This window comes from Lepisosteus platostomus, chromosome 1 (genome assembly GCF_059453375.1).
Source record: "Lepisosteus platostomus isolate fLepPlt1 chromosome 1, fLepPlt1.hap1, whole genome shotgun sequence".
Taxonomy (NCBI): domain Eukaryota; kingdom Metazoa; phylum Chordata; class Actinopteri; order Semionotiformes; family Lepisosteidae; genus Lepisosteus; species Lepisosteus platostomus.
In genome coordinates, this window is record NC_142611.1 from 8,653,848 (window position 1) to 8,672,565 (window position 18,718).

At 34.3% G+C, this 18,718-nt stretch overlaps 1 protein-coding gene across 22 annotated transcripts in view; it reads right to left on the bottom strand.

Annotated features, from left to right (window-relative positions):
- Window positions 1–950: 950 nt before the first annotated feature.
- LOC148677638 (multiple PDZ domain protein) overlaps window positions 951–18,718 on the bottom strand; it is a 61,932-nt gene continuing 44,164 nt past the window's right edge. For 15 of the 22 annotated variants that reach the window (XM_088610480.1, XM_088610395.1, XM_088609971.1 and 12 more), the window contains 18 exons: window positions 18,066–18,157; window positions 17,240–17,357; window positions 16,789–16,866; window positions 16,175–16,267; window positions 15,194–15,268; window positions 14,895–15,060; window positions 13,357–13,502; window positions 11,518–11,601; window positions 10,487–10,680; window positions 9,551–9,698; window positions 9,028–9,114; window positions 8,235–8,334; window positions 7,703–7,746; window positions 7,366–7,488; window positions 6,468–6,572; window positions 3,347–3,453; window positions 2,615–2,738; window positions 951–2,220 (listed from right to left, as the gene is read on the bottom strand). In XM_088610480.1, coding sequence (XP_088466606.1) covers window positions 2,074–2,220; window positions 2,615–2,738; window positions 3,347–3,453; window positions 6,468–6,572; window positions 7,366–7,488; window positions 7,703–7,746; window positions 8,235–8,334; window positions 9,028–9,114; window positions 9,551–9,698; window positions 10,487–10,680; window positions 11,518–11,601; window positions 13,357–13,502; window positions 14,895–15,060; window positions 15,194–15,268; window positions 16,175–16,267; window positions 16,789–16,866; window positions 17,240–17,357; window positions 18,066–18,157 — 2,031 coding nt within the window. In that variant the 3' untranslated portion in view covers window positions 951–2,073. The remainder of the gene's footprint in view (window positions 2,221–2,614; window positions 2,739–3,346; window positions 3,454–6,467; window positions 6,573–7,365; window positions 7,489–7,702; window positions 7,747–8,234; window positions 8,335–9,027; window positions 9,115–9,550; window positions 9,699–10,486; window positions 10,681–11,517; window positions 11,602–13,356; window positions 13,503–14,894; window positions 15,061–15,193; window positions 15,269–16,174; window positions 16,268–16,788; window positions 16,867–17,239; window positions 17,358–18,065; window positions 18,158–18,718) is intronic. The other 7 variants (XM_088611239.1, XM_088611334.1, XM_088611416.1 and 4 more) reach the window with 4 other exon arrangements.

An 18,718-nucleotide genomic window follows, 5' to 3' on the forward strand; every position in this document is an offset into this window, starting at 1 on the left:
TTGACTTTTACATAAAAGACAATAATGGCCTTAAACGCACAAATATAAACTCAAATAGCAATATGGCCTGACTGGCTGCTCATTTAGTAACCTTTCTGTTACTTTTAACATATATGTTAATAATTAAAAATAAAAATGCAGAAATATTGCTGGGGTTAACTTGAAGGTTAGGACTGGATTTCAGGTAGTGATTAAGCTAGATCTACAGGCAGGTTTTACAATGCCTAAGGCTAGAAAAGTTTGGTGTTCCTCAAATTAGATTTTCCAGGCACAAACTAGGTGGTTACATGTTAACTACTGTAGTAATAAAAGAAAGAAGTAGTAAACAAATCCTGTTATCCCTCTCTTGATCTAAAGATGAGTATTGTTCTTATTAAAGTAATAACAGAAAAAAGGTCAAAGTCAAAGTCTATTAAATAATCTAATAGTTATTTTTATTTAGATAGAAATATTAATAATGGGACTAAAATAGTGCTTATAAATATAAGGTATCACAAAAAATATAATATTCTTAACATCAATGCTATATTTAAAAGTTGAAAGATTTTACAAATATTGTGACAAAACACATTCAAATATTAAATGTTATACAAAACATGATACACTTGTCAGAATGTTTAATCTACACTAGTAAATCCTGATTTTAATATACAATATCTAATGTGACACTACTGATAATTTGACAATCTGATATTAATATATTTTAATACATTATGTTCTGCATCAAGCTTCTTCACATTTTCTGCATCTCATTTGTCTTTTTAACCAACACCACAACAGGTGGGCACTGAAATAAAAATCACGTAAAATGTGGTTATTTAGAGCTGTGTATGATTCCTCAGTCTTTGAAGCTTCTGATATTAATTAGTACATCTCAACATACATACAAATTAGTGGTTGTGTGTCATAGCAATATGGCAGGATAAAGAGATTGTTTCAATAACAGTCTGTTTCATTATTGAGAATTCCTTTATTGTAGTGTAAACTCTTTATTAAGCATACAATCACCCATACAGTATATACTGTATAACTGTAGCTTGAATTTACCACATTATTAACAAGCATGATATTTAATTAACTAAAACAGCTGTAGCACTTAGTCAATCGAGGTATTATTTTAAACACAGCAGTTTTGTTTGGGCATCTCTGACTCATTTTCCTTATGCTATAGTACATAAACTTTGTACACATTCTCATACAACATGAATTTGAATTTGTACATAGGATTGTAAGATTGGGACTCTTGATTTTTACAGTTAGAAGAGTGGAGGAAAAGGTTGGTGTAACTTTCTTTGCAAGACAGTGATATGCGGCTGTGCTGTTTGTATTTCCAACTTTTATGTTAGGACAGCAATGCTGTATTACTCCAGAAACCATGCAAATGACAGGATATTTTTATCCTATTCCTACATGCTGGTTAAATGATTTGGAACACAAGATTTTTTTTTTCGATATCAGGTGCTATTATTTTGCTCCTTAGTATAAAGAAGAAAAAAACTGTTATCTTGTTTCTGTATACCTAAGTGGCAAAACTGTTTGAATGCTCTGTGAATTATCTTTATGTAATTGTATTGTGTGTATACATTGCATAAAACAAACAGAACTACAGAAACTAACTGTACAGTAACAGAAACTTTTTTGTTATTGAAAAGCTAGAAAGCAGAAATTGTTGAACAGAAGTAAAAACTTTAAATTGAATTCTAAGAAACAAAAAATCCTTATTTTCCATTTTTTTATTTTACAATGTTCTGTGAAATCATATCTGTAAATGGAAGCCAAGTAAATACTGCATGGTTGCATAAAAACAGACCATTATAGCAACATAAACACCCTTTATCAATTTCTGAAATGCTTTATCATCAGTGTTAAAAGTAATGTTTTGCATCATTCTGTCTCAGTAGTTTTATTTTAAGTAATTTATAGTAAGAAAACTATAAATATATAGTATAGTATAAATATATGTAAGATATACCTGGATTTTGTTAAGATGACAGAACATAATCACAGTGCTCACTGCTACAAATTAAAAAAAAAAAGTATAAAAAGTATCAAATTTGTCCAGTAAGTTAACATTTACGAGAGTACAGTAAGGTTAACAGTGCCTTTAGTCCTTTTCAAAATAGCAACTGCTTCTTCATGGGTGACTCCTTCCAGACTTTGTCCATTCACAGCTATGATCTGATCTCCACGCTTCAGGCGCCCATCCTCAGAAGCTGCTCCCTGGAAGAAATAACACCTGTCTGTTAACGCTCAACAGTGACTCGGTGTCTGGATTTTAGATATCGAAAGAAGAAACTACAGGAAAACAACAGGACTTTCTTGAGAAGGATACACAGGATTCATTTCTGAAAAATCAAACATGCCTCAATGGAAAGAAAGTAAACTGAGCATGAACAAGCAATTTGTTCAAGAAGACTGGTTCACTGGAACATGTAAACCTTTATGCAAGTAGTGTCTATAAAAGGATAATCTACACATAATAATTCCATTTGGTTATGCTGATTCATCTGAGACTGTAAATGTTATGAAACCAAGATTTAACTGTACAGGATGGCACATTTAATAGACTACTGCTTTAGCATAGTGTTTGTAGAGTCCTTTTTATTTCCCCTACCTTTACAAAAACAGTCTTAACATAAATAGGAAGATCTCCATGAGGACTGCCAAATCCTCCAACAATGCTGAAGCCCAGACCATCATGCCCTCTGTCAAGTGTAATAGTTTTGTATTGAGGAGGCCTAAAATAAAAGACGAGATTAAAGTGAATTGTGGAAGGACTTTCAAAGAAGCAACTAGTATCCTAAATCTTCCAAACCATTCTATCCCACACATGTCCTTATTTGGTTTCATTAACAGTTTAATTGGACCTATGATTATTTTAGTAGTCACCAACATAGTATGAAAGACATGCACAGTCTCAATATTGTAGAGCCAATGTTTGGCTAGATAATTTGTACTAGAAACAAATAAAACCTATTATTTTTGATTTTTGAATTATATCAAACACAAAATATAAATCGATTTCACTACTTTTCTTTTAGTAGTAGAAAAGTACTAGTTACACTTTATCATAATCAGACTGAGTACCAACTATATTCCTTAATAACCTTGATTATGGAAAGAATAGTGAGTTAAACTGTGCTGGATTAATGAAATGGACAGAAAGGAGTGCTCTTATTTGGATTTAACAGTTTGCGTTAACAGTTTGCTTCAACAGAGACAATAGCAATAATATGCAATAATATGTACTGTCAATGCTGAAGTGTACAACATATTTTTCCTAAGAAAATCCTACAGTTAACAGTAAAAAGGGAAATAAAACTGTATAATCGTTTTGGGGTCATACCCTAGGTCATCATGAAATATGCTGCTTGCTGTCAGCCCTGACAGTGAAAGGCTGGCTGTCTGTTCATGGGATGAACCTGTCACACTAGCGTCGCCTCCTGCACACACCTGAGAAAATTAAAAAAATATATTTTAACGTTTTTCTCCTTCGTAACATGTATATAAAAATTCAATATAGATGTCTTCTACCTTCCCTTTCACGAAACATCGGTTCCTTTACAGTGTGCAACGTAAAACTCAAAACAACTCTAAGTGGCTCAATTAGGTTGCTTGGAGTACAGATTTGAGCCTGGACCATATAATGACTAGACTGATAAAGATTCCCAGAAAAACACTGCACAAGTACCACCAGTCAAGTGGGCTAGAGGTGGTCTGGGTTTCCTTGGCTTATTGTGCAACAACAATTTCAGGGATCTGTTGGATGCCTTAAAGCATGCAGTGATATTAGTGAGTGATTAACATCTTAGAACTGATATACTAAGGAGCTCAGAATTTATTGTCCACCCAATAGGGTGGAAATTAGTTTTTTGGCATCACCATACAAGACTACAAAAAATGTGTATTAAAATAAATACACATAAAAAACAAACAATAGTCTTACACATGCAACAATACATACACACACATCATGCTCTGCCCATACGACACTCCCATTTCACATTATCCAATAGCTCCATACGGGAAACAGTCACTTAGCTTTCTTTAATATCCTGATTGCACACGCAACAATGTATTTCTTGAAATCAAAATTCTAAAACCCCCCCATGAAGGTAGCAGGTGGAAATGGGAATGTAGAGGCAGGGATTCTTTAGTATTACATCATGTCTCCATTAGTCACACACTGTTCCCAAAGTTATGTCTATATACAGGGTGAGTGTGGCATTATAAAAGTAAATAACATGTAGCAAAAGAATCTGTTCAGGTAGACATACATATATATTTTGCACATTATTTTTAAGTGAACACTGTATGATAATAAATGGGTTAGAAAGCTGGTAAACAGGTTTTACAAAATGATTGCTAAATAGTTTTTTGTAACTAATAGGGTGTAATAATTGGTAATTGCCAATATTCATTCTGCTTATTTGGTTCACTGTTCCCTACCCTAATTTTGATGGGTCTCTGGACCACAATGGCTGTTTCAGCACATAAAAAAGTACATGTCTCTGCTTGAGAGTGACTGATATACAGAATATTATGAACATCTTTCTTTCGCAATTATTTCGTAATGTAGTGCCAGCAAAATGGAGTTAATACCACTGTGTCATCTATTTTCAGTAAAACAGTAATGATGTTATTTTAATTAGTTCATGTTCCACTAATTTTCTAAAAGCCTACTGTGTAACCAGTACACAGGTAGTCCTTTGTAGAAAGCATAAAGGTTAACTGGAAATCTGCAGGCAGTCTGGAAGTCTTCCCAAGCAAGTCTCTATCAACTTACTGTAATATTGTGAGTGAACTATAAACTAAGGGAAAACTAGAATGATATCAACCAAGTCTGGAATTCATTGGTCATTTTTGAAGAGTAGTAAGTGGTACTGGTGTTTTACATTAAGAAGGTGATAATTCAATGTGATCATAAAAAGTTGATGCAACTTCTGATGTACAGAATTGAAGCATGGTGTAGGGGGAACCTGGATTTTCCTTTCTAGAAAAATGTATGCAAAGTACATTGTTCAAGGTACGACACTGTCTTACCTGAGATTTGAAAACAGGACCTTTCAGTTACAAGTCCAGAACCACCTCTAATCTACACTGCTTCCCTGTGACCTTGTTGTCACAGTAAAATAATGCCCTCCAAGTTTGGAGTTAATTGATCAAACAGTTTATGTAGATGAAGACCCAGCGTTCCAGGTACATTTAACCAACCAGGTAATGATCTATCTTGGAAATAATTAAGCAATTCATGCAGGTGTGATAAGGCCAGCCACGTTTTTAGTTAAAGGAGAAGGGCAATGCTATTTTATATTTCAGGGTTAGAAAGCATTGTCACTGATGTGTGCATTTCAAACCACAATGAAAGTAAAATGTACACAGTAACATGTAAAACCTCCAATTTACATCACGAAGCAAGACAAGATTTCATACTGGTTTGTGACAAAATGGAGACCATACCGTATTTTCCCAAAGTTCACAATTTTGCGCTTAATTCAGAATTTGTAAATTAATTTACTTTGTTCCTAAGATTTAATAACCAGTCTGAGAAATTAGGACTTTAGTTGCCCTTTAAACAGTATGGTGTATGCCAAAATAATGCAGGTGTAGCATTTAATTTTGCAAACAAAATGGCAGTCAGGAAGCCATTCCTATTGTCACCTGAATAATACTTGTCGAGTTAATTGGCTAAACAATTCTCGAACAGGTATAATTTGTATAAGGGGCCACACTTCACCGAGCAATTCATGAACCTTAAGAGGTGCAAATCAGAAACAGCTTTCCTTGTTCATTAAATCTGGCAAGTTTCAATTTAATCAATATAGCAGCTACACATCATGGCGGTCATCATGGTTGATGAAGAATATCTGAAGTCTTAGTGCAGCTGTCTAGCATAAAGTTGTTTAGTCTTTAAATGCAAGTTACAAAATTTGGAAGAAAAATAAAACTTGAATTAATCATGGTGTGGACTTCAACCTTCAATTATACAGCATACAAACCTTTATGATTAACAAACCAGTGATCAGTTAGCAAGGCCTAGCTATAATTTATATCAAGGAAAGGAAATCTTTATAAACAAAACAAATTATGCCTTATGGACAGCATTTTGAGAATGTAAAGACCATTGTGTGTGTGGTCTGGCCAAGTAAAGAGATTTTAACAGTTCATAATATATGTATGTAAAGAGGAACTGAAAATACAACAAGAACTATTGGTTCCAACATTCATAAACAGTATTTCAGTAATATTTTTTACATTAAACTGCTCCTGTTTTGAATACAATATGGACCCTTGCAGGATCTGGTACACAATGATATGGTTACAGTAATTATGAGTTCACACAACATCCGTGAAGTAACCTTTTCCATCAATATGTCCCCCATAGATTTTAAAGCTGTGTTTTCTAGTCTACACATTTATTCTCAGCATGATCAGGTGTCTGACAAAAAACAAGGTCTGTAACCTACCTGTAACCCAATTGTCCCTGAGGCATTTTTTAACAAGGTGACAGCCTGGGAGTGACTCATGCCTTCTGTAGACGTTCCACAAATGCTAACAATCCTATCTCCTATCTGCAGGACCAAAAAGAAAAGCCATGAATTAATTACTAAAAATCCCTGGTATTCTGGGTATTTGATCTAACACTGGTGTTCTGCAGCATTCTGCAGAAGGCCTTCACGCAAAACGTTTATTATTAAGCCTTACTGTACCATATTTTAAGTAATTTATTTAATTTGAAGCATAATCTTTTTTGTTGTTGTGTGGAGAAAGTAGTCGTGGGGTGGTGGTAGTGAGAGTAAGTGCAGAACTCTTTTTAAAGAAAAGCCTGAAAAACTCTCAGAAAGAAAATCTGTTTAGTCAGCTCACAGTAATAAAACATAATACTCATAACATCCAAGCTACAACCCTAAGTTAGCAAAATTAGTGCATTAACATACGAAGATTAAAACAATGATTTTAAAAGTGCATTGAAAAAAATAAATAAATGAAACTATTTAAATAGTATGAACATTTTCAGAATTGCTTCATTTTTTAAATTATCACCATTAAATTAAAAAGTCTCATATTTCTTTTACATGCTTCAGGTTTTCCTTATTAATTCCCACAAGGCAATGAACAATTTAATTAAACTTATTTTAGATTTGCTTTCTAATTATATTCAGCGGATATTTTCTTGCAGTGAACAATGGTGAATTCAATGGTGAACTAGGCTATCACTATGCACCATTGTAAGAATACCAAAAGAAAATCTGCAACCAGCTGTGGAGCTTGTTGACCCTGAAGCAAATGTATGGTATCTGACACACTGTGAAGATATTTTATTTTCAATGCTCAGTCCCCGATACTCCTGAACTAAATACCTACTTTTAATTTCTGAGTCTGAGCTGCCAAGCCAGTGGGGTGCATCATGGCAATAAAAATGGGGATATCTCCAAGAGGGCTTCCTACTCCTCCTGCAATGCTGATTCCTAAGGAATCCAAAGGGCCCTGTTGAAGTAAAACATCCAAATTACTTTCAATCAGCTTCAAACCTAATTCAAACAAGGCCTCCCAAAAAGCACAATGTAGTTCTACATATATATTGATGTTTTATATATTGATGTCAATACTTATACAGTATATTGATACTCATACACAGTTTGCATGCAGTCAGGAAGACAGACAGATTCAGTTTATGAACACATTTAAAAAAAAAACTCACCTTAGTAAACTCAACAGTTCTGAGCTCTTGAAAGTCAGAACCTGCTGGGGAAAAAATGGAATTTTGAATCTATGCCATTCATTTCTAAAACTTACATTACAGGAAAACACAGTAAACTGTAAAACATTTGATAGGTAAGACACAAATGAAGCTAAATTTATTGGGCATTTTATGCGTCTTAATATAATGTGATGTTCAGCAACAGTCCTGCAGTGTAGACTGCTAGATTAGTAACTGTAGATTGTAGACTAGTAACTGGAATGGTGGGGCTTAAATGCTGGATGGATTGGTGCTGTTATACTTTTAAACAAGGTACTGTACTCAGGTTACTTCCTTAAAATCCCTAAAAAATGCTACAATATTAAGTCACTTTGGGCATTGCCCAAATAATAATAATGATTCTCACTTTGCAAAAAAGAATAAAATATACTTTTTTTTTATTTGCCAGGCTTAGCCTAATTAATTTTTGTCATGATATCCATACCAAGTATTGAGGTTTATATGGCACAAGAAATCAGAGAAGGAAACTTACAATCGAGGCTCTTCCGTCTGCTTTCAAAGTTATCACCCAAACCACTTCCAGATCCGGACAAACTCAATGATGATGCACCAAAGCTGCCTGTTTCACTAACCTGAATTTTAAAGTTTTAAGATTGTTACAGATAAATTAAAACTATACACGACTTACAGAATTGATGTGAACCTGCGCACATACATCGGTTCATACAGACTGAATGATCTGGGGATTGAAGGGAGCAAAAATTGTTGATTTGATATAGGAGACTTAGAGAAGTGAAACCAATTAAAACTTAAAAGCTATTTTAACAAAGTACAGAATGTCCCTATCATCAGATAAAAACAACATTTAGTTTCTTGCAATACTACCTCAATGTGAAAATGATTAAATGGTTTCTGGGATTCCCAGTCAATGTGTAGAAAACGAACGGACCTTGATTACCCAAGTACACACACAAATTCAAATTGGTCTGCACTGTGTACGTTGAGTTCACTTCTCAGATGTGCTCAAGGTCATTTTTACATGATTTTTCACATCTTGAAAAATCACATAATGCCTAGCACTCTACAAGGCTACAGAAATATTGAAATGTTAAAAGCTAGATAGGTAATAGCTCTATGCAAGAAACCTCAAGAGGCAGATTAAATGAAGAGTAGCTGGACTGCCAGAACCAATACAAAGCATAAACATTGTGGTGTAAAAAAAAAAATTCAATTCACATAGACCAAAATTGTACTCTAATACAGTATATGTAATCTGCTGCTGTATATTATAGAATGACCTATGGTAAAGAAATTGGATGCTGTACCTGACTGCTGTGTGATAATCGCCTCTCTGAATGAAAGGGTCCAGCTTTATATCTCCCAACTTCTAGAGTTATTGTTCCAATGCAGCACTGGAATGGAAGGGAAATTCAAATAAGACATCCACAAGTGATAAGATTTAACTGACCTATTTTACTATAAATCTAACATGTCAGTATCACTGTTGTACCAAAAGTTTGGATTGTAAAACAAAAAAAGGGTTTACTACTATTTTTAATAATATTATGATTTTATCATTAATTAAAAAACAGATTAAAAAAATCTCTTATACTATGAACTGTTAGATATGTATATCATATGATAAGGTTTTAAGAAGAATAATTAACCTTGCTTCAGTATCTGCAGTGAATTGTGTTTTATATTAACTTTATGAGATTATTCAGATATAAATTCATTATATTAAATAATCTGCTTTATGCTTTGGCAAAGTTTTGATAATTTGATATAATGTATTTATTTTGAAGAATGTATGTTTTAAACCTTCGGGTTTGTAGACTTTTAAAATACCTTTAATAAAGCAGCGACAGATTCTTGTGTTGCCGACCGAACATCTTCCCCATTGACTGAGAGAATCTGGTCTCCTTGCATCAATCTACCATCTGTCTCAGCTATTCCCCCTTTCACAATGTCTGACACAAAGACACCGGTGTCATTCCTATTTAAAAAAATGAAGGCAATGAGGCAGCTGTTCATGCAGTGATAAATAAACTTAGTCCAAAAATATAAACATTTTATGAGACATAAAATTCATTCTAAATGCATATTAAAATAATTTATATAGATTTTCACTGTAAAAGAGAAAGCGTTCTCAACAAGCACCAAATATAGTCAAAAGAGAATGAGAGGAGAAGCTCATTGTATTACATTGAACTACACAAATCCTTAGAAAACAAATCAGTTCATGAGTACACATGGCAAGCAATAGCTAGTTTTGCACATTTCTCCAATAGAACTTATGATAAAATTATTTTTTAAGCATTTGAAACAGAATGTGGTGGCTTATAATGGCTAATGTGTCTCGTTTTCTGCAGCTTTAAAAAAACAGGAAACATCCAGACATAATTCTAGTCTAGCTTTAACAATGCTATTTTACAGAAAACACCATGCAGGTGTAATTTTTTTTCTGTGGGTAAGTAGTTTCCAAACATTCCTACAAGCTTCTCTTTTCGTGTACAATCCTCGTGTTTAACAACCGAGCTTGATCATTCAGTTGACTGGAGGAGATCTGAAGGGGTCAAACCCTTGACCTCCCTTCCCGAGTTGAATAAACTTGTTGCCACTTTTAATGGGCTTGAGTCAACAATAGGTCAGCTTTTCAGCTGTTTCCCTCTGACTTTGCCTGGCCTGCCTGAGACTCTACAAGGGAGAGAATCCTGAAGCTTGCAGGGTCATACAGAGGTCACAACATCTCATAACAAGGAACATTTGATCTTAATTTTGTACCTTTTCCCAACAATACTGAGGCCTAAACCTTCACCCGGTTTCTTCTGCAGTTCCAAGAAGAACACATCCCACATGTCATCTTCTTTGTACTGGGCCTCATCCCTGTACACTGTCAGACGCACTTTCTGGGGGGTTTGTCTCAGAACGTTGATTGCCTCGTCGTGAGTGGCATTTCGTAAATCAATTCCATTAACCTGTAGAGAGACAATATACATGTGGGTAGGTATCAGTCTATTTAATTAATGAATAGAAACTATGCACAAAGTCACCTTTTTAGTAATTCACATTCTTGGTCACAAAAGAAATGTGGTAATTTAAAAAAAAGATGTAACTGAGATGGAAAGGAACAACATCAAAACACAGGCAGACCTCATAAAGGTTTTCTCAAAACATCTATGCAAAATGCAGTTTTAAACCCCAAAAAGCCACAATAGTTTTGCTACCACAACCACTAAATAAAATATCCACCTTAAATGCTAAAAGTGATTCAGTAACATAAAACTTTATTTCTACATTGTCTACTGCTAGTTTTAAACCATGCAACCCTTTTAAGGTTACTTTTAGAAAATTGGAAGCAAATTAACCATACCTGATATTAATGTGAAAGACAAAATGACACTCAGTTTAATTACTATTTTTCCTCCTCTGAACATAATTTATATTTATAACTATATTATTTAATATAAATATGTTATTTAAATGGGAATCTGTATTCTATTCATATTAGTCACTGAGGTTTACACTTTGCAGAATGCTACAATACCATTTAATTATTTGCAAAATGTGTAGATGTCTTTCATTAATAATATATTATTACAATATTTATTATACAACACTTCTGAAAAAAATATGACTTTATTGTGATTAAAGCCCTTTTGCCTCTGGAGTGCTGCCTTTGGACATATTATGGTTTCAGCACTACTCAGAAATAAGCAACTTAACAATTCAACCAACATTCTTTACTTTTGCCCTCATATGAATTTAATCCAAATACATTAAATACAGACAAAGGTAAATAAATCATAATGTACCTCCAATATCTGGTCACCAGCCCAGAGTCTTCCATCTTTGGATGCAGCTCCTTCTTCATACACTTCATGAATAATGATGGCTCCCTGCAAAAAGGGATGTTTAAAATTCACTAAAGCACATCTAGCTTAAATTAGGTTGGTGTGTGTTGACCATAGATCTGGATATTGTCTTATGATTTAGGATGACAACAGCATAGTGAAAATCCAGAACACTTAGGACAAACTCATGCAAAGTAAACAAACAAAGCGTTGCTACAACAACGTACAGTATTACACATATCTTCATCTCACAAGATATTTACGAACATAAGACTACGTAAGGCATTCACTTCAACGACATGGCTGTGTTGGGTAGCTTGTACCAGTCCCCCAAGACCCTTTGAGTAAAAAAGTGCCACCTCTTCTAGGTTTTATTTTCCAATTGTGTCATTGGTTGATGCTTCGCTGTAGATTCAGGGGATGTCCTCTTGACTTCTGTGCAAATCTTTCCAGGATTCATTTTCTGTTTTCCAACGTGTTTGTGAATTCTCTTTAATTTCACATAATTTGCAATCCTGTCATATTTAACAACTTGATCATTGATAGAATGTGACGTGTTCCTAGTAGAGATACCCGTGATTCTCCACTTTAACATCCCACAAAGAGAATTTACCCCTTATCTGTACTCTCTTATTTTCTGTTCATTAACCATTTCTCCATCCAAACACGTGCATTTCCCTGCCTGTAATTTGTTAATTAATACAAAGTACTTTATCAAGAGCTTTTCAAAAATCTAAATATGCCATATTGTATGCTCTGTGTGTGTTAGTTACTGTTGATGCTTGATCAAAGAGCTCTTACAAATTAGTTAACAACTAACTTTTACACAATTATGTCGACTGTGGTCAAGGATCCTTTTTCAATATAAATGATCCTCTACTTTAATTCAAATTATAATATCCATTTCCCACTTTATTGACCTCTACATATTCCGTGTCGCTAAATTGTCTAATAAAATATTCCAATAATAAGTACTGCTGCGCTTAGTATTAGAAATACTGTAGAATTTGTTTTCGAAATGAACATATTTTCCATAAAATACAACATTTATTGTTCAACTTTTAGAAGCATTTGTATTAATAGGCATAGCCAAATATATTTTTACATCCTACTAATTACACAATATTTAATTTTCAAACAGATCAAAATTGAGTTTATTTTAATCTGTGTAAATTGTAACACTACTAAGGCCCTTTTCTTCTGCGGCGTTACGCGGGGGCGTGCCCAGTGTGGAGGCGGAGCCCTGGTAGAAGGGCGACGCCTCGCCTTTGTAGTCACAGCTGCGCGGGCTCCACGAGGATGAGCCACAGCTGGGCAGGATCTATAAAGGCACACTGGACACCCCAGGAGGGACGAGCAGGTCCACCCCAGAAGGGGGACTGCACCCGTTTAAGGCCTTCTTTTTTCATTTCTCTTTGTCTGTCCCATCACATATTTTCCCTGGGGTAGGCACACCTTTTTCTTTTGCCCTTTTGTTTCGCTATTTTTCACCCTTTTTGTGTTATTTCTGGTCCCTGCTAACCTCACACCGGTGCTTCCATCCCTCAGTTAGGGGCGTTGGCTTTTTACTGGTGCTTGCCGCAGCGCCTCCCACTCCCCACTGTCACACTTAGTAAATTGTACACATAGAATCAAATGTTGAAATTCATAACATGTAATGTGATCCATACATTCATATCATCATTAAAACATTTTGTCTTTACAGTCTACTTGACTTACTTAAAGCCTAAATGAAAAACTGGAAGCACTTCCCTGCAGTACAATGACAAAATCCACAATTTGTTTTATCTCGTATCTTACCAAGAGTGTATCAGAGCCTCCAACAATGCTCAGGCCAAGCCCAGTGCGTCCCTTCGAAATGTCAATGGTGGTCTCACATCCAGGAATAATAGGACAAGTGACAGGGTCTGATGCCATAGTTGCAGGAGTAGATGACCTGCTTGCATCTAAAAAAACACACATTTCTTCTCTTAGTGTACAAAGAGTTTGAAATCACAGATTCGGCAGATTGACTGGTTTGAACAAATGTTTTATAAATATGAAGTCTGTGGTAGATGTGTTAATGAAAAAAAATGTTGAGAAATGTATCGCTGATGGTGATACAGCAACACACATGTCCAGCTGAACAAAACAAACACTATTGTTTTCCAAGAGAACAGTGCCAATACACAGTCATGGCTCACCACTTATAATGTGTTTTTATTCATTAAAAATACATTTAGTTATAATCTGTGAAATTTCCAGACTGAACAAATGTTAAATAAATATGAAGTCTGTGGTAGAGGTGTTAATGAAACACAAAATGTTCACTGTGATACACTTAGGCTTTACATATCTTTTTTGGTGTTAAGCATACAAATACTAGAACTGAATAGATATAAAGATTCTGTTTACATGTAAGTCACATTAATACTATTCATTTTTGCTTTGTAATGTTAACGTTCCTCTATGATATTGTTTATCAGATTATTTCTTCACGTGCTCAACAGAACCTCCACTGCAATCCATTAATGCACTCCTATGTTGATATCTAAAATACCTGAAGAGCTCTTAACAATGATATTTTCTGTGTCAAAAAACCAAAAACCATCAGACTGGAAACAATGACAAAATTTGTTTAAATCAAGTAGAAATTTTGAATAATATTAATAAAACTTGTATGGTCTAACGCAGGGGTGCCCATTATGTTGAATAGGTCGATCAAAACGTTTCCAGACGAGAATGTGATCGATATGATCACCACTGTTAACACTTTCAAATGAAAATTAGAATTGCTGGCTTCAAAGCTACAACGTCATGACCTAATAAACTTCCCAAACGCAGTATCTGAGCTGGAAGAACAGGGAAAAGAAAATGCACAGTTTGACACCGCGCGTTACACAGTGCAAATTTAACATGTCTTGTCGGACTTAGACTTTGCAGTACTTGAGCCGAATGCGACTTTCATGTGTTTTCCATTTGGAGCAGAAACAGATGCTGATGTACTCGCCGCCAAAATCGCCTCATTGTTTCACCTTGATTTATCAGCACTTGAGGATGTAGTAGATCTTAAGCTACAAAAGTGTAGGCACCCCTGGTCTAATGTGATAATTTGTATTGTAATAAAAGATCAATTTTTAATGGTTTGATGCACCTAATAATAGGACAATGCATTGTTTAAAATGAAAATGTGTTTAAATAAATGTTCTCAAAATATTGTGACTAACTTGGCATTAGTTATTTTAGAACTGTTTATCAATTTTTTTCAGTATAACCTGAAACAACATAGGACAAAAATGCAGCAAACCAGGAAAATGTGCTAAATTGCATGACACTGCAAAAAATCATAATTCTCTCACTTTTAAATGGATCCACGTCAGAGATGAATGCAGTGGGAAGGGACTGGCTTATCTTTACATCAGAAGCACTCTCTGGTAGATTCACACAGGATGAATGTGATGATAAATCCTCCGAACATATTGTCAACTTCACAGTGCTCTTTGACCTCTTCAGCAAATTAATAACCTAATACAGGAACATAACATAATATGAACAGTACAATTTTAATTTTAAGAAAGTCAAAATTTAGGAGATTAAGTTCTGTGAATTCAAAGTTTTAATTACAACTATAATAAAATTAGAAAAATAATTATCTTACCTTTTCCACAGGGCATCCTACTACAGTTTCATCATCTACTGCTAGGATTTTGTCATTAACTTTAATTCTCCCATCCTAATAAATAAAAAAAAGTGAATTTTGCATTTTTATTATGATCATTTTTCAGAAGACATTATACTGTCCATAAAAGCTTGTTTCCCTTTCTCTAAGGAAGAAACTTTTAAAAGTATGAAATCATCACATTTTATTTTGAAAACCAGAAATACAGTCTGTTAAAATCAGTAAGCAATCCTGTCTCACACCAACCAATTTTGTTTTTTGTATTTTCATAAGCAAGCAAGATACCAGTTTTTCAATCTTATATTTTATGGTATCCAATTCTGGTCCTGGTAGAACAATGTATTTCAAGTTTCTCATTTCATCTTAGCTCTTAATGACCTAAATCAGCTGATTATTGTCTTAAGTAGACTGACTTGGCACTTGAGGTGATGGAGCTTTAAAGAGGGCAAGAACATCAGTAGATACATGTACACCAGCCTTCCAAGGCCAGGATTAGATACAGTTGCATTATTCACACAAAACACCAGGATAAAGTTTCGCTCTGTACCTTCCAATGTTTCTGTTTAAAGCCTTTCATATTCATAAGACTCATAAAAATCAGCAAATTAAAGGCTAATAATAATAATAAGGTTAAAATCCCGATTTACTTTTTGCCTTTGCAATCCATGGAATCAGTTTGCAGAAACAAGACAAACTGGCAATTCAACAAGGAAAAGAGCTTATTAACACTTTCACATGGAATTGGCGTTTTTAAATAAGTTTAGTAATTCCACATACAGAAAGGGCATTCTTTTATACTTCCTGCAAGTACTTTATAAAACACTTTATTATACTTTTGTAACACATACTGTATATATATAAAAGGTGAACTGTGGAAAGTTTATTTAAATATATTACGTTCAATACAAATATGTTGCCTTGCAGGTTGTGTGTTTTTTCTCAGAAAGTTATTGCATTTACCTTTCCTGCAGCCCCATTGTCAGTTAAACTCTTTATCACCACACCTCCACTTGTATCCTCCTCACTGATGGCAATTCCCAAACCTCCTTGATCCTGTGTTTTTTATATAATGGAAGAGAATGAGACTACAGCTAAGAGAAACTGCTTTTGCAGAATTACAATCAATGTGGTTATCAATTAATTTCATGAAGTTATTCTATTTCAAATACAAACAATTAAAAATCATGGTTTGATCCTTTGTTGGATGAGGCAAAGCCTCACCCACAGACAGAACTTCACTTCAAAACTAGTTTATCAAGCAGCAAAATTTCAAAAGAATATTTTGCTCATGCATGCCTTTCTGGATGAGGACAAATTATGTAAGTTTGCCTGTTTTTACATAAAACAAATATAAACCAAGATTCTGCTGTATCACAACACAGATTTATGGGAAGTGGAATGTGAATGCTGTCCAGCAATCTGCTATTGAATGTTACTTTGTGTAACCTTACATTAAAGACTTAAAAATATAGTTGACAAACATGCATCATGTTTTAACCAAGAGTGTAGTGCACACTTAAGATGCCAGAAACAACAAAGAGTTGAAATCTTCAATTCAGGCCTGCAAAACTTACCTTAGGCAGGATGATGTGCTGGATATTTTTGAATAAATCAAAATCTATCGCTGATGGTGATACAGCACACATGCCCTGCTGAACAAAACAAACATCATTGTTTTCCAAGTGAACAGTGCCAATGCACAGTAATGGCTAATCATTTATACTATGTTTTTATTAATTAAAAATACATTTAGTTATAATATGTGAAGTCTCTTTAGGCCTCTTGACCATCTGGCCTATTCTGTAATAGCAAGACCACTGTTAGAACTCTAGAGTGCCATAGAATTTCCATTTACAAACGCTCAGGGTGTCTATATTTTGAGCATTAAAGATATACAGGCATCTCTCTACAGTCTCATTAAACATCTCATCCTTCTTGCTAGGATTATTTGCCTTACATAGTAAATAAGGTACAGCTGTCCAACAGAAAGGTTAAAAAAAACTGCCCACCAAATATGAACGTTACCTCGGTCTGCGATTCTAACATGTCTCCACATTCTTTCACTGGGCCTGCAGCCATCTGATTCAGGGCATCGGTGTTCCTGTTTTGGCATTCGAATGTCAGAAACCCAACAGCACTGTATCTTGAAAGCAGTTCGATAATTATCAGGTGATCAAATAAAGGAAAGGTTGCATTAAGGATTGGTACACATGCCTGTGTACTTTGTGGTACGGTAACTTTTATGTCATTTAATGCCCATGAAAAAAATCAGTTAAAAAATACAGCTGCAAATTTGCAAGATCGACTTTGGTGTGGTGTGATGTACAATGTGCAGAGGAATAATTTATCGGGTATTCTGCTCCATAAACCATAATGAAATAGATTGAATTTTAAAGTCTCGCTTATTAAATATAATTTGTAACTCTCATTTCACTTCATTAGAATTGGCATGCTAATACAAATTCTATATAGTTAGTAAAAGCAAGGTGATTGGAAAGCATTTCTAGTAAAAAAAACCATTACCAGCAATTTTATTTAAATTACAAAATGTACTAAAATGTCTCCAAAAGGTAAAATTTCTTTAAGAATAATAATAACCAGATTAGAAAGCTATATATGATCCATATGTTATGGGAATTTGACTCAAAACAAAATTATGTAGAGGTACATAGATACTGTACACATTTTTTTGGCTGAACCTCTTAGAGCTTTATAATAAATTCCAATAGAGCCCTCTACTGGCTAAAAACAAGAACTATAATATAAACCGTAAAATACTTTATACTGTACATCCATTACAGGAAGATATTTAAAATACAATAAATATTTTAAATCTGAAAAGTGTTCTTACCTGATAAAAATTATTTTAACTTTAGAAGGTGCACTTTTGATAATGGATGATGCATTCTGATGGCTACGGCCATACAAAATTTGTCCATTTATCTGTTGATGCAAAAATATTCCTTCATTAGCATCAACAGACAAAAACAAAATCCACATATCAAACTGTACAAAAAACATATACTGTATAATGTAGTAGTGTACATGAGCTAAACTGTCTCATTACATGTCATGCTGAATGTTGCATACTCCATGCATAGTTTATTGTAACACTACATCACCTTCGGTATAGCTGCTATACTTTGTATTGTTTAGTTTACTGAAATACCAATTGCTATATTTCCTGCAAACCTTTTTGTAATATAAAAATGTTAAAAACTGAATACATATATCTGTCATTTACTCTAACTGGAGTGATTTTTTTGTTAGAGGAACAGGAACAGAAAACACACAATAATCTCAAATCCAAACAGGAATAGAGAGAAGGCAGATCACATCAATTAACAACCAGCTCCATGGCAAAGAAAACACAGCTTACAGTTGGTGCCACAAAGAGACTATGTTTATAGACAAAGAGGAATGTTTCTAGCAAACGTAAACTTGAGAAAAAAACAGATTATGGTTTGGCATAAGATGGCATATGGGCACTTTCCCAGGAAACAT